A 14,952-nucleotide genomic window follows, 5' to 3' on the forward strand; every position below is an offset into this window, starting at 1 on the left:
TAGAATAGGTTATTGTTAAAGGCAACTAAACGTTTAAGGAACAAGAGAGAGAAAGAGAAATCCATTTAGTCGAGTTACGAGGATATAATATGAATTGCGAGTTCTCGAGAGTCGCATAATTATTTTTATTTTTGTATAAATTCACTTTTTTTTTCTTTTTTTTCTATTTTCTTTTTCTTTTTTTATATATAAAAGTTTATCACAATTATAAATTATAAAATCGAAAAATATTGTGTCATTTATTGGAGAAAGGACTTACTAAAAAAAAAAAAAAAATTACTAAAAGAATTACTAAATAAAATTACTAAAAAAATAAATTCATATTCAATCATTCAATACAATATTATACTGTATATAGGTATTCGCGTATAAATTAAACGGAATATTATTTATCAAAAATCTTTCACAATGAATTAATCGATCAATGAAAAAAAGAAAAAAAAAAAAAAAAAGAAATTGTTAAGAGGCTGGATAGGATAAATATATACTTCTTAAATATATATACATATAAAAAAAAAAAAAAAAAAGGAATCGATATCGTTCCATCGATGAGAAAAAAAATTTGTGGCCCTGAAAAGGGCCATTTTGTATAGACATATATATATATACAATACATATATATATATAATATTTCTTTCGATAAAGAAATTAATTATTTCTTAGCAACGGCCTTAGCGGTTGTAGTAGTTTTCTTCGGTTTTGGTGTTTTAGTTTTGGCGGCAGGTGCCTTAGCGGTTTTCTTAGCTTTCCATACGATTTTCGGTTGTGCCTGTTTTTTCGTAGACTTCTTTTCGGCAGCGTTAAGATTAGCAGCTGCTGCGGTGGCGGCAGCGGCCGCAGCAGCGGCAGCAGCAGCTCTAGAAGTAACTTTTGATTTCTTTTGTTGATCGGTGGTCGACTTTTTAACGGACTCATTTTTTTTGGTCGGCGTTGTTTTAGTTTTCTTGGCAGTACTCGTTGCTGCTGCTTTGCGTGCCGCAACAGTTTTCTTTTCAACAAATTTATCATTGGTTATTTTCTTTTCTTTTGTAAGACGACGTTGTTGTGCCTTGGCCTTAACGCCACTTCCACCACCAGCAGCACCAGCAGTACCAACACCACCTCCAGCAGTAGTTTTAACATTTGAAAGTTTAAACGATCCAGATGCACCCTTTCCCTTGGTTTGTACAACTGTACCACTCGATACCGCATTCTTCAAATATTTCTTTATAAATGGTGTTACCTTATCACCGTCAACCTTATACGTAGCAATAACGTATTTCTTGATCGCTTGCAGGGACGAACCTTTGCGATCCTTCAAATCCTTAATAGCGGCTGTTACCATTTCGGAGGTCGGTGGATGCGTTGATTTCGGCCTTTGTGCTTTGGCTTTAGGTTTTGCCACCTTCTTCGTAGTAGTTGGTTTTACTGTCGTTGCCGCTGGTGTCGCTGTTGTCGTTGTTTCATTTATATTATCAATTACCGTTCCACCACCGCCTACGTTACTTCCCGTATCCTCCATAACGAATTTCAAAAAGAAAAAATTCGTTCTAATTTTTCTTATTTATCAAAGAAATAAATCTTCTTCTTTCCTTTCCTTCTTCTTCTAATTTTCTTCTTCGAGAACGTATTCGACACGATCCGATGAAAGATATGTTCTTTACTGTTATAGCCGTACGACCTAAGCGTTGTCCAATTACCTTTATCAGTCCGAACCATGGAGAGAGACTCTCTCGATATGGCGCACGAACGTCATGATTAGAACGATACGTGGACAATTCTTACATCGATGTTTCAATCTTATTTTAATAATATCGATAAATTTCTATCGTTTATTTCAAATACTAATCGAAAGTATATTATGTCAGGTATTGTTCGTCGTTATTATCTTTTAAATATGATCGAAGATTTATTCATTATTTATAATATATTCCAAAGCGTACAGTTCTATGATAATAGCTTGGCCTATATTATTAACGAAATATTGATTAATCTTTATTAAAATAATATATTTTTTTACGTTAATAACACCTTCATTGATTAATCTTTCTATCAATGTTGACAATTTTTATTTAATATGTTTTATTGATATAGAAATTATGATGATAATCCAAGGTATCAATACTATGTGATTTGGCTTTCGTTGGCCACGTATTCGTCGACAACGATTTACTAATTATTGCATTATTTGGCGTGATTATGAATGATATTTAAAATTTAATATGTTTTTATGAATAAGAAACTATTTGAAAACTTGTTGATCGATTCGATCGAAGATTTTAATCGGAGGATATTATTTTTGACGTTACTTTCACATTGGATAGGAAGAAAGGAAAAATGGTGTAAAGAATTAAAACATTATAAACTGCGAATGGATAAAATATCTAACGAAAATTAGTTTTAGTTTTAATAAACTTTTATATATATACACATATATATATTAGAAATAAATAAATAAATAAATAAATAAATATATGTATAGTAATATATATTAATATATTTTTCATAGTCATTTTATAATCGAATACAATTCTCGGTTTTCATATTTAAATCTATCTCTATTATATTTTCCTATTGTCAATTGAATTAATTTTGTAATATTTTACTAATTATTTTCAATGTATTTCATGAGCCGATAATCGTTAATAATATTACAATTTATCGATTTATTTCTCAACAAGTATTATTTTATTGTTATACATATATTTCTTTTTGTTTTTATTAAAAAAAGAAAAAAAAAAAAAAAAAAAAAAAAAGAAATAATTTATTAATTCGCATCGATCAGTTCGAAAATTCGGATAAATCGTTGTAGAAATGAACATTTATTATTTAATAAACATTGTTCAATCCTTTCGTAATATTTCTATTTAAAGATTTATTTTCCCTTACAGTATATAAAAATAAATAAATATATATATATATATACACATTTTTGTAAACATAACATTCAGAATAGTTTTGTAATCGTACAAATGTTAACTCAAAAAATTCATTGTTACAGCGACGTAGTTAATATTCTTCATTGTTTATCATTCAACGAGGTGTGGGGTAGGACGAGAGTTGATTTTATTAAAAACTTTTTCCTCCACTATTTCGAACGGACCAATCAGGAATAAGTAGATTTCCATATATAAACTACAAAGGCGACTAAGCGCCACAGTTGTTCATTCAGTTGTTCGGAAAGTAATTTCGTTTTATTCTTTTTTTTTTTTTTTTTTATAATATTTTTTTTGCACCCAACTTCACACTTAAGCCGCATAATCATTATATTTGTTGTATTGTTTTTTTTGAGAACTGATATATAACAAAGCTTGCGTGTGAAAAAGTTCAATTGATTCTACGCAACAGTTTTTGGTTAGTGCCCTTTTATTGGGTTGGCAATTAAGTGATTACGAATTTTGTCTATAGAGATTGACTTTACACTGTCTTTTGTTTTGTTGACGCGATTTTTGTTGCAACTAACCTATATCTTTTTTCTTATTATTTAGACTTCTACCTTTAATTTAGTAAAAAAATATTGATGGGTTGTTCGGAAAGTAATTTCGTTTTTTTCCCTACAGAGAATTTAATTGTATTTTTTTTTTTTTTTTTTTTTTGCACCTAACTAATCACACTTAAGTCGCATAATCATTGTATATGTTTTGAGAGCTGTTATAGCAAGGCTTGTGTGTGAAAAATTCCAATTGATTCTACGCAATAGTTTTTAATTAGTGCCCTTTTAAATATGGAGAACAATAAGCAACATTTTCGTCATATTTTACTTTTTTACTATAGAAAAGGTAAAAATGCTGTAAAAGCCAGAAAGAAATTAATCGATGTCTATGGAGAAGTAGTGTTGACGGTGTACGCCAGTGCCAGAATTTGGTTTGCAAAATTTCGATTCGGCAATTTTGATGTCGAAGATGCACCACGTTCTGGAAGGCCAGTTGAAGCTAATAAAGACACGATAAAGGCATTAGTTGATGCAAACCGGCAAATAACAACACGTGAGATCGGTGAGAGGTTGAATTTATTAAATTTAACTGTTTATGGCCACTTGAAAGGACTGGGTTTAACCTCAAAACTCGATATATGGGTTCCCCATGTTCTCACGGAGAGAAATTTGTGTCGTCGGCGTTGACGTCTGTAATTCACTTCTGAAACGTCACGAAAATGATCCATTTTTGAAGCGCATCATTTACTGGGGACGAAAAATTGATTGTATATAACAATGTCAAACGTAAGAGATCAAGGAACAAAAAAGATGAACCGGTTCAAAGCATTTTTAAAACCAATATCCATCAAAAAAAGGTGATGCTGTCTGTTTGGTGAGATTTTAAAGGAATTTTTTTTTTTTTGATTTTACCGGATAACACAACAATTAATTCGGAAGTCTACTGTCACCAGCTGGACAAATTGAATGATGCACTTCAACAGAAAAGGCCAGAATTAATCAACAGAAAAGGTGTAATGTTCCATCAAGATAAATGCGATACCTCATACAAGTTTGGTCATTCGCCAAAAGCTTTTACAACTTGAATGGGATACAATGACATACCCATCATATTCTCCAGATTTGGCACCTTCGGTTACTGCAAAATTTTTTAGACGGTAAAACCTTCACTTCAAATGAGGAGGTCAAATACCACCTTGATCAGTTTTTTGTCAGCAAAGATCAACAATTTTATGAGCGTGGAATCATGCTACTACCAGAAAGATGGCAAAAGGTATTAGACCAGAATGGCCAATATATAATTTAATAAAATATTTATTTATTATACGAAAATTATATATATATTGGGTTGGCAACTAAGTGATTGCGGATTTTGTGACTCCGCAATCACTTAGTTGCCAACACATACCATAATATTATTGTATATATATATATATATTTTACTCAGGGAAAAAGAAATCCATTATTTTTTTAGTAGATGGCTGTAGAGCTGATATCTCGTAAAGGTATCGATCAAACAATTTCAGATTTATGCTCGTTGTCAAGGTGGACATTTTCACACTCAAAAAATTCTTTTGCTGTTTTTTGTTTGGTCCATTCAGTTGTTTGGTCCATTCAGTTGTCAGTTTGTGAGTTTTAAAAATGGAAGTCAACAAAGAGAAAATTCGGTATCTTTTACAATGTTTTTTTTTTTTTTTATATAAAGACGAAAATGCAAGCCAGGCGGCTGAAATTGTGAATGGTATTTATGGTCTCGATACTGTAATAGCTAAATTACGTGCAATTTTGAAACTACTAGAAATACTACTGACCAGAAACTGCTATAGAGAATTGGCCAACAGAAGAGGTGTTGTTGTGTTTCATAAGGACAAGGCCAGGCCATACATGTCTGTAGTGATATTCCGTCAGAAAGTTCCAGGAGCTTGGTTGGGGAAGTTTCAATGCATCCACCATATAGTCGGGATTTGGTACCAAGCGATTACCATCTTTTTCTCGCACTGCAAAACTTCCTGAGATATATAGAATAAGAAATAAGGCATCAAGAGAAGATCGTGAAAATCTATTACCTAGAGTCTTTCGCCAATAAGGACGAAGACTTTTATGAAGAGAGAGGCCATTATGATGAAGCTACCTTTAAAATGGCAACAAATTATAGAATAAAACTGTGCATATTTGACCCGTTCTTGACTTCAAAAAGCTTTAGCGAAGCATATATCTCCCGTTGGTTTCTCGCACGAGATACGAATCTATATGTGCGATTTATGCTAAAACGCGTTAAACCATCATGCAAAAGGATATCCAATTGGTACGTTGTATTCGAGGAAAACGTGCCTTAAGGATATTATATCATCGTAATCATTATTATTATTATCATTATAAAATTCAATGGTCCTTTTTAGGGCTAACATTTTTTTTATTTACGTTTGAGGATCAATTAATTTTAATATGCATCTTAGCAAGTATATATTATGTAAAATAACATTTATGTATACGTCATAAAAAATAAAGTAGATAATGAATTCCCTTTTCCTCCCCACCCGCCTCCGACCGCTCTACACTTTTCTCACATTGTTTGGTCGATTAAATTTCCTTATTTTTTTTCTTATTTTTTTTCTTATTTTTTTTCTTATTTTTTTTCTTATTTTTTTTTCTTGTTTTTTTTTTCTTGTTTTTTTTTTCTTGTTTTTTTTTCTTGTTTTTTTTTCTTATTTTTTTTTTTATTTTTTTTTTTTTTTTTTTTTCTTATTTTTTTTTTTTTTTTTTTTTTTTTTTTTTTTTTTTCTTTTTTTTTCATGCATGCATTGCTCGTATTTATGTATTCGCTGATAAGATAAAAATTATCAAAAGAAGTGTTAATAAGGTTCAAACTTTTTTTTGTTTTTTTTTTTTTTACTATAGTAAAATTGCATTCATTAATTGGTCATTCAGTATATAGTATTATTCTCTTCGTGCAATTCTATGCTTTTATATAATGTTCGCTATTTTATAATGTTTCATTAGTTTGAATTATTAACGTATTATTTGATTTTGTTGCGTGATAAGTCTTTATTAACATCGTACTTGATTTAATTGAATAATTTTATTAATTTTATGATTGAATAATGAATGATCGTAGAAAATAGAAGATAAAACCAATATTTGCTCTTATAGAACATTATCGTATTTTATATTGTGTTTTTATTCTGTTGCGTGTAGCTGCCCATAGAGTGCAGTGCACACTATTCGTGGCAACGTTTCGAGCAATGCTATTGGTCCGCTGGTAGAGACGAGTATAGGTATAAATACCAACCGAGGCAACCTTCTGATCAGAACGGTCTAGGCTCTCGTACCGGCAGGACTGCTGTCATGGCGTCCAATATATATATATATATATATATATATAATGTATGTATGTATGTATGTATGTATGTCTGTCTGTTGTCTGTATATATGTATAGATTTGTAGGATGTTTCTTTTCGTTGGTATAAGAGGGTGATTGAGCTTTGATGAATGAATAAAATATTTTTACATATTTAATACTATTTAAAGAATATTATTTAATAAAAAGATATATATATATATATTTAATATAATAAAGTAATTCTATAATCAAAGCTATTCTCTTCTACGATCGATATACAATTCTAGCTTAGGCCTCATCATATTTACATTATTAAAGACGATGTTCCGACATTTCATCGAAGGTTCAATTTTCATGATATAATAATCTTGCAATACGATCCAAATTTCAAACATTACTCGACTGGGATAAATATGCATAATGCATAAATGTATCGAATTTGAACGCCCAAATAATATGACGGTCATAGACATTCGTTTCATTACAAAGAAGTGCTTGACAATGATTTAATGAAATAAAATAATGATTTATATGCATTTCCGTAACGAAATGACGTCCGTCGCAATGGACGTTGTTTTCAACCATCGTATATTTCTCACGTATCCATCTCCGCAGTCTTTTTTTTCGCTTCGCTGCCCACTTATTTTTTGTTTTTCAAAATGTAATATTACGTGCGTTTTATCTTGGATCTACATTAAGTTTACATACCGCTAAAACTGTTTACGAAATCTTTTTATAATTTATTTTCACATTTTTAAATGTGCCACATATATATGTATGTATGTGTATATATATATATATATATATATGGTACGTTTGTACATATATCTATATATATGTGTATGTATGTATATACGTATATATGTATGTCATGTTTATTAGAACAACGAGTTTTATCCTACTGGAAAGGCTGATTATCTTCTTTCTTTCATTTTATTAATATTATCAATAAAATAATCAAATATTAATGTTATTATATACACGTATTTAATGTGTATCATTTTTACTTTATAATTCAGTCCGTTGCAATTTGATATTCTTACGGTTAGATAAAATTAATAAATTAAAAAAAGAAAAGGAAAATTAATAAATAAAATAAAATAATAAAAATATATAAAAGAAAATTAATAAATGAAATAAATAAAGAAGATAAAATTGTTTCCTTTTAATTTCCTATTCGTTTATTTCTATCGTTGATAAATTTCCTTCGGTTAATTTTGATAATTACTTTTTTCAAATTGCATTAACAAGAATTTTAAATATTTAAATGTTTATGTATATATATATTGTTTATATATATTGATAAAAAGAAAAAAAGAAAAAAAAAAAGGAAAATATTTATATTAGTCCAAAGTTTTATTTTAACGGTAATAATAAATTAATAAATAAATTAAAAGATAAGATAATTTATTAATCAGAGAGAGAGAGAAAGAGAGAAAGAGAGAGAGAGAGAGTGAGAGTGAGATTCTTTTATTAAAAAAGATATTGATTATTAAGGCGATTCAGTTTACTAATTAATATTTTTAAAAATTGAGGAAAAATTGAAAATTTTCCAATAAATTTGTTTTTGAGAATTTCCAGGATATCATGGAAATCCTTTGGAAAACCCAAACGCAAATAAAAATTCTATAAAAATCCGTAAAAATTCGTAAATTTAAGAATACTTTATGATAATAAATCATAAGGGCAAAAACTGGTATTCACAATAGAAGGATTAAAATGAGTAAAATGAGGGATATTAGATGTTAGTAGAGCCAAGGGAGTGTTATTCAGTAACGTATGCATTATTATAGTACTCTAGGGCTCACGCATAATAATATTTATTCTCTGGGGTTGAATGGGGTAGGTCAGTCATATTCAACCCCCCCTTTTTTTTTTCTTCTTATTTTTTTTTTTATTCTCCACGGGTCGCACGCATATGTATGTATATTTGTAACTCGTTAAACGTGTCGCGACATAATGTAACAACGCAAAGAGTAAAACTCAAAATCTAAATGCATCTGAGAATCGTAATTTTATTTTTTTTTTTTTCGAGATAGAAGATTTTGATTTTTTTGTGACCAATCGTGTTTATAATTCTCGATTTCTATATACATATATACATATGTATTTATGTTCTACGAATGTATATCATATTGGATTATTCGAAAATATACAATACATTGCAAATAATTGTAATATAAAATTTAAATGGCATAGATACTTGTCAAATTTTTAACTCATTCAATTTGATTTCTTTTTTTTTTTTTTTGATTTTTCTTCTTCCTTTTTTTTCTTTTTTTTTTTTTTTTTTTCTTTTGGTTCAATCCTGTCGCGTCTGGATTTGGCGTGTGAAAGTGAAACGATGAAAAGATAATTATTTGTCGTCCGTTTTGATACAACGATATTAAACTAATAAATAAAAATAATCGATTGAGAAATATGTCGGCAACAGAGGGATAAATGATTATTTTTGTTATCTCGTAGATGACATTTCTATTGTCACTTCCGTAGCGTGACGTACGAGTTAAAAAGGGCTACAAACAAAAAAAAAAAGGCAGAAAAAAAAAAGAAGAAAAAACAAGAAAAGAAAAAATATAAAGAAAAATAAATAAAAAAGAGTTAAAATACTTAATTGACAAGGAACGTGAATATTTCATAAGTATACACGAGAGAGATTTTTCAATCCTCTGTTTTATCAATAGATATAAAATCCATCGATTTTGATCAGTCGATGGTTTAATCGTTCAAGTAAATAAAGTACAAACTAACATAAGAAATATGTAATGTTGTAATGTAAATGTTGTAAGGGATAGTAGTGACCATTACGGTGAAAACATATTTTTCTGTGAACAATAAATAATGGTTAACGATTGTTCGACAAAATTTAATGTAGAATAAAGGTTCGGATTTACAGACGTCAGTAACAAGAAAATCGGATTATTATATGAAATACCTGGACTCGTTACAATAGATACAGTGAAATATTTAGAGATAATAAAAATGGAATAATTATATTTACAATTTTTAGATAATGATTTATGGGTCTATGGTATGAAAGAATGGTGCGAACTTTTATTTATTGACTGGACAGGTATGAATTAGAAGATTAGGATTTATATAAGTAAACATAGCTTGAAGAATCAAGGTTATGACAACACTTATACAAAATAATGTGTACAAAAAAATGAGTTTCGAGTTGAGTTTATTATGATTAATACTATAATTTCTCTCAGTCGCAAAGTTTTTCTGAATTTATTATATTTTGATGATCAATAACTTTTTTGAAAAATAAAGATTTTCCTTCCTTCTTTTTTCTTTCTTTTTAAACGAGCTTTCTATTCAAAACTGATGCAAAATTACCCTCGAAAATAACTTGTTTATCTTCTTTTATTTTCTTTATTATCTTTTGCAAAATAAATAATATTTGAAACGAAAAGCGAAAAAACAAACAAACATAAACGGAAAAAATAATATCGTGCAAAATAAATTTTTGTATTTCAAAATTGGACGAAAAATATTGGATTGATAATTCATGACGTAAATTCTTGGAAATGCATTCATTTTATATTTTCATTTAATCAAAATGTTCCTTATCGTTCATGATTTAACATTTACATAGATTTTTCGAAAGGAAAAATGTTCTTTCGAAAAAATTTGTTAGAGAAACGTTATATTTAATAACGTTTTTTTATAAGTAAATTTTACGAGAAATATTATTATTAACTTAATCTAAATTAGCCAAACGTATTTACGTAAAGAAAAAAAAAAAAACATCGATAAATTAATTTGTTTGTAATAATCGTTGAGGGTGTTTGCAAATGATACATTCTCGTATCGTATCGAGGACAAATCTTTTAGAATTCAGTGAGAATAGATAACAGATTTTTGTAGAAATTAATTAATTCACATATGTGATGACCAATACAAAGGATTTTTAATTCTTTAGTTTTTATTTTTTTGGTATAATTTTAAATAAATTTATTTTAATTTTGCATTTATTTTAGCATTAGCGGGGACACTCTATAGCACTTGTTTTGTACTCTCCGTAAATATCGAATATTAGATTTAAAAGTGTTACTTTATATTGGCGATAAAGCATAATCATCGATCTAATTAACATTTTGTAGAATTTAAATTTATTATAATTATTTATTTTGATTTTAATCGTTAATAAGTTATATTATATTTATATTTAATATATATTTAATAATATAAATATTATATTATATTTATAATTAATAAGTTATGGAAAATTTTGAAAGGAGAATATAACTTTGAAATATTTTTTAAACCTATTTGAAAGAGGCATTACTAATTTGGGAAAAACCTCGGTTCTTTTATAACATTTTTCTACAATAGGACTTTAATAGTTTTTGGTTCTTTACGGTGATTGGTCGACAGCGTAATAGTGGGGAGAGGAGGAGTACTCTCTATACTAGACTTCAGATAAAGGTGTACATATAAATTATTATAAAATTGGTCGACAGCGAAATAGTGGGGAGAGGAGGAGTACTCTCTATACTAGACTTCAGGTAAAGGTGTACATATAAATTATTATAAAATTGGTCGACAGCGAAATAGTGGGGAGAGGAGGAGTTATTCTTTTCTACTAGACTTCAGGTAAAAGTATACGTATAAATTATTGTAAAATTAGAGAGCTTGCTTAGATATCTGTTAGTTGATCTCAAACAGTCCTACGAGAAAGACGTACTTTTTCTGTTTCTTCTTCCAATTTTTTTTCTTCGTGTCTTATATAGTGCTCTTCATAAGTTATATAGAGTTTAACTTGTTTTTCATTTTTTCATATTTTGAACTAGTCACCCCAGTAAACTGCCAAAAAATACATCTATACATTAATACATTTATCATTAATTCATCGTTTTGTTTTTATTTATCAAATTAAGTACATCGTATTTTTTTAATTTATCAAAATGGCAAGTGTTTCCGAGAGTATTTCCGAGAGTATTTCCGAGAGTGTTACTGAGAGTGTTACTGAGAGTGTTACCAAGAGTGTTACCAAGAGTGTTACCAAGAGTGTTACCGAGAGTGTTACCGAGAGTGTTACCGAGAGTGTTACCGAGAATGTTACCGAGAATGTTACCGAGAATGTTTCTGAGAATGTTTCTGAAAGTAAGTAAAATTAATGCATTTGAAAAAAAAAAGAAAGAAAAAACAAAAAAAAAAACAAAAAGGAAAAAGTAAAGTGTTATGCCGAGTTTGATTGAAAAATTGATTAGGACATTCGATTAATTTAAATTCAACACATACGTGACAGATAATTTATATTAATTCGATGCACAAATTTTTTTGTATTTTTACCTTGCAAAATTTTCTATCCGTCCAATAGTGCTAATTTAATTGTGTATCCTTTTCTTAGTTATTATTTAATCAAGTTTATGTTAATAAAAATTTTTTTTCGGTCACTAATTATCGCGCGCACCTTTAAACGCCGATTTATCTTTTTATTTATTTAAAAAAAAATGTACTTTTACATATGTTCAAATATTTCATTAAATATTATTTGTTTGTGCGAATGTGCTGTTACTAAATCGATATATATATATATATATATATATATATATATATATATATATATATATCACAAATCAAACATTCTTGATAGAAAAAGTTTTAATTCCTTTTCTTTGTTTTTTTTTTTTTTAAATATTAAAGAATAACATCATTATTGTTACACGTGTAAAATAATTTAATAATACATTTGTACTTTTATTTCAGATTGTGGAAAAGTGGAATTATCCAGAAAGGAAATTTTTATTTATTTAAAAGACGATTTATATTGCCCGATTAGTAAAGCATATGAGAAAATTGAACATTTGATTTCTAAAAAATTCAAATGTCCTTATAAATTAACGGATAAAATGAAGAAAATCTTTCAGAATTTATTTTATTCGTTCAGGAGAAAGTGCCGAACAGTTAAAAAATCCCAGATTTTAAAAAAATATGACAAATGGTTGAACGTTACACTTACGTTTCATAATGCTACAGTAGTTTTAGATACTATAAAAGATTCGTCAACAGAAAACTGTGATTCTTTCTTGGAAATTGTATATGACAGTAACAATTCGAAGCGAAGGAAAACTGAAGAAATTCCTTCATGTTCATATACAGTTGAATTACCAAGAGCTTCTCAATCGAGTTCACGTAATGTAGATAAAGAGAATTCTACAAAAGTTATGAGGGATGCAACGAGGAAAGATGAAAATTGCAGAAATTGTAAAGATACATTAATCACAGACGATTATGCTCTGTCCTTATTACTTGAAATTCAATTAACGAAGAATCAGTATGAAGTATTACGATCTATTAATATAGAAAATAATTGTAATATATATCCATCATACAAGAGTTTGCTAGAAGCTAAAGAAAAATGTTATCCATCGAAAACTGATATCAAAATAAAGGATTGCAGTGCCGAAGTTACACTGCAAGGATTATTAGATCACACCATTGAACAAATATTATTTTCCCGAAGAGATTTTATTAAAAATTCGCCTTTAGAACACATAAATAATATGACATTGTACTGTAAATGGGGTTCATCTGAGTTGTTTGGGAAAGATTTAAACAAACAGATTTGTAATATTACCGATAGAACCGAATTAAACTCAAGTATTTTTTCTATATCTATTGTACCATTGAAAGTTATTTCAAATAACCAAATATCGAAAGAAAACTATACCATTTGGGAGAATCCAAATCCCTCTTCACCAAGGTTTTGCAGGCCCATAAAACTGCAATTTTACCCGATAAATACGTATGACTATGTAACAGAAATTGGTCATATAAAAAATCAAGAGAAACAACTCAATCCTTTTATAACAGTTTTTGATGGAAAAATGATAAGCGTATCTTATAATCTTAAATTCGTTATAACAAACAACCAAGTATGTAACAAAGTTAAGTTAACCTTATTAAATCAAAATTGTTTTCTATGCAAGGCCTCAGGACAAAACTTTAACGATATTGAAGCATTATTAAAAAGAAAAGTTGATAAAAATAATTGTTTTGGATTATCAATGTTACACATTTGGGTCCGTTTCTTTGAATGCTGCTTGGACTTGTCATACAAGCTCGATATTAAAAAATCAAACGTGACAGAAACAGAGGAACTGATGTTAGAAACACGAAAGAAAAATATTCAAAGAGGGCTTAATTTACAATACAAATTTATGATAGACACAGAAAAACTTGAATTAAAAAATTACGATGAGAATACAGCACGACAATTTTTGGAAAATTCAACTACTTCTGCTTTGATTACAGGAGTTGATAGAATCATAATCAAAAGATTTTATGTTATAATAGAAACTTTAACAAGTATAAAACTATTTAACAAATATAAAATTAATCTTAAGAAGTTTCATGAGTATGGCGTAAAAACGGCAAAAAGATTCGTCAAATTATATCCGTGGTACAATATGTCCACAACGATTCATAAAATTTTGATTCATGGACCAGAAATTATCCAATTCGGTTTATTACCAATCGGCCAACTTTCTAATGATATCCAACCAAATTTAAGTATCGAAAGATCTTATCAACATGTATTTAGAGTTAAAAACATGGAAGAGATATTTTTAGAATTGCTGGCTGTATCTGATCCATATATTTCATCTTTACGAAATATACCACAAACAAAATTAAAGGATTTAATGACAGAAACAATAAATCTGTTAATTTTGCCAGTAACAGATAATGACGAAATACTGTCCGACGATGATTCTGATGATTCCGATTCTGATGAATGAACGAAGGAAATACTTGATTTCTTTTTAGTTTATACATTTGACTATAGTAAAATTGTAGATGTACATTTTTATAATTATGTTACTATCTTTTTTAATTATATGATTATTTGAGATTTTAATTGTACAAATATGTTTTAATTTTTGTCAATTTTCTCTGTTTATTTTTTATTAAAAAATCTTATTTTTTTATTAACATTTTTAATTGTACGATCTTATACTCGTATTATTATTCCAAATATATTATTTTTGTAATTTAAACTTTGGATTTTTTTTTTAAGAATCGACCTTAAAAACTCCTAACTAAAATAAAATCTCACCTTAATCCGACCCTTTTTAAATATATATGTCCTTCTGTAATAAAGTCGTTATTTCGTTTCTTTTTGTAATTTTGACTTATGATTTGTATATCTTTATGATATATATATATATATATATATATATCTACATT

At 28.2% G+C, this 14,952-nt stretch overlaps 4 protein-coding genes and 1 long non-coding RNA gene across 6 annotated transcripts in view; 4 read left to right on the plus strand and 1 right to left on the minus strand.

Annotated features, from left to right (window-relative positions):
- Positions 1 to 564: 564 nt before the first annotated feature.
- LOC124433038 (late histone H1-like) lies at positions 565 to 1,643 on the minus strand. The gene has a single exon (XM_046982539.1). It carries the CDS (start codon positions 1,499 to 1,501, stop codon positions 653 to 655), a length of 849 nt encoding a protein of 282 aa, XP_046838495.1. The 5' UTR covers positions 1,502 to 1,643; the 3' UTR covers positions 565 to 652.
- Positions 1,644 to 3,703: 2,060 nt separating this feature from the next.
- On the plus strand, positions 3,704 to 4,497 carry LOC124422039 (histone-lysine N-methyltransferase SETMAR-like). The gene is made up of 2 exons (XM_046957923.1): positions 3,704 to 4,054; positions 4,366 to 4,497. The coding sequence occupies exons 1-2, from the start codon at positions 3,704 to 3,706 to the stop codon at positions 4,495 to 4,497; spliced, it is 483 nt and encodes a 160-aa protein (XP_046813879.1).
- Positions 4,498 to 4,552: 55 nt separating this feature from the next.
- LOC124421894 lies at positions 4,553 to 5,819 on the plus strand. Of its 2 annotated transcripts, none has more exons than XM_046957584.1 (3): positions 4,553 to 4,685; positions 4,939 to 5,040; positions 5,118 to 5,819. In XM_046957584.1, exons 1-3 carry the CDS (start codon positions 4,676 to 4,678, stop codon positions 5,423 to 5,425), a joined length of 420 nt encoding a protein of 139 aa, XP_046813540.1. In that variant the 5' UTR covers positions 4,553 to 4,675; the 3' UTR covers positions 5,426 to 5,819. The 2 variants fall into 2 exon arrangements, with proteins under 2 accessions (XP_046813540.1, XP_046813539.1); XM_046957583.1 differs by having other exon boundaries at positions 4,602 to 4,685; positions 4,890 to 5,040.
- Positions 5,820 to 6,225: 406 nt separating this feature from the next.
- LOC124421928 overlaps positions 6,226 to 14,952 on the plus strand; it is a 9,808-nt gene continuing 1,081 nt past the window's right edge. Inside the window, exon 1 of the long non-coding RNA XR_006941756.1 lies at positions 6,226 to 6,796. This is a non-coding gene — a long non-coding RNA (uncharacterized LOC124421928). The remainder of the gene's footprint in view (positions 6,797 to 14,952) is intronic.
- Positions 11,078 to 14,505, plus strand: LOC124421927. Its single transcript, XM_046957637.1, has 2 exons — positions 11,078 to 11,865; positions 12,472 to 14,505. The coding sequence occupies exons 1-2, from the start codon at positions 11,667 to 11,669 to the stop codon at positions 14,502 to 14,504; spliced, it is 2,232 nt and encodes a 743-aa protein (XP_046813593.1). The 5' UTR covers positions 11,078 to 11,666; the 3' UTR covers position 14,505.

Source organism: Vespa crabro, chromosome 2 (genome assembly GCF_910589235.1).
Source record: "Vespa crabro chromosome 2, iyVesCrab1.2, whole genome shotgun sequence".
Lineage (NCBI taxonomy): Eukaryota > Metazoa > Arthropoda > Insecta > Hymenoptera > Vespidae > Vespa > Vespa crabro.

Bases quoted from the DNA above. Each gene is read 5' to 3' on its own strand.
- LOC124433038 (XM_046982539.1), bottom strand. From the start codon at position 1,501: ATGGAGGATACGGGAAGTAACGTAGGCGGTGGTGGAACGGTAATTGAT.
- LOC124422039 (XM_046957923.1), top strand. From the start codon at position 3,704: ATGGAGAACAATAAGCAACATTTTCGTCATATTTTACTTTTTTACTAT. The intron at 4,055-4,365 runs GTTCCCCATGTT...TACTGTCACCAG, and splicing joins CCTCAAAACTCGATATATGG to CTGGACAAATTGAATGATGC.
- LOC124421894 (XM_046957583.1), top strand. From the start codon at position 4,659: ATGCTACTACCAGAAAGATGGCAAAAG. The intron at 4,686-4,889 runs GTATTAGACCAG...TTTTTTTAGTAG, and splicing joins TACCAGAAAGATGGCAAAAG to ATGGCTGTAGAGCTGATATC. The intron at 5,041-5,117 runs GTGAGTTTTAAA...TTTTATATAAAG, and splicing joins GTCCATTCAGTTGTCAGTTT to ACGAAAATGCAAGCCAGGCG.
- LOC124421927 (XM_046957637.1), top strand. From the start codon at position 11,667: ATGGCAAGTGTTTCCGAGAGTATTTCCGAGAGTATTTCCGAGAGTGTT. The intron at 11,866-12,471 runs GTAAGTAAAATT...CTTTTATTTCAG, and splicing joins TTCTGAGAATGTTTCTGAAA to ATTGTGGAAAAGTGGAATTA.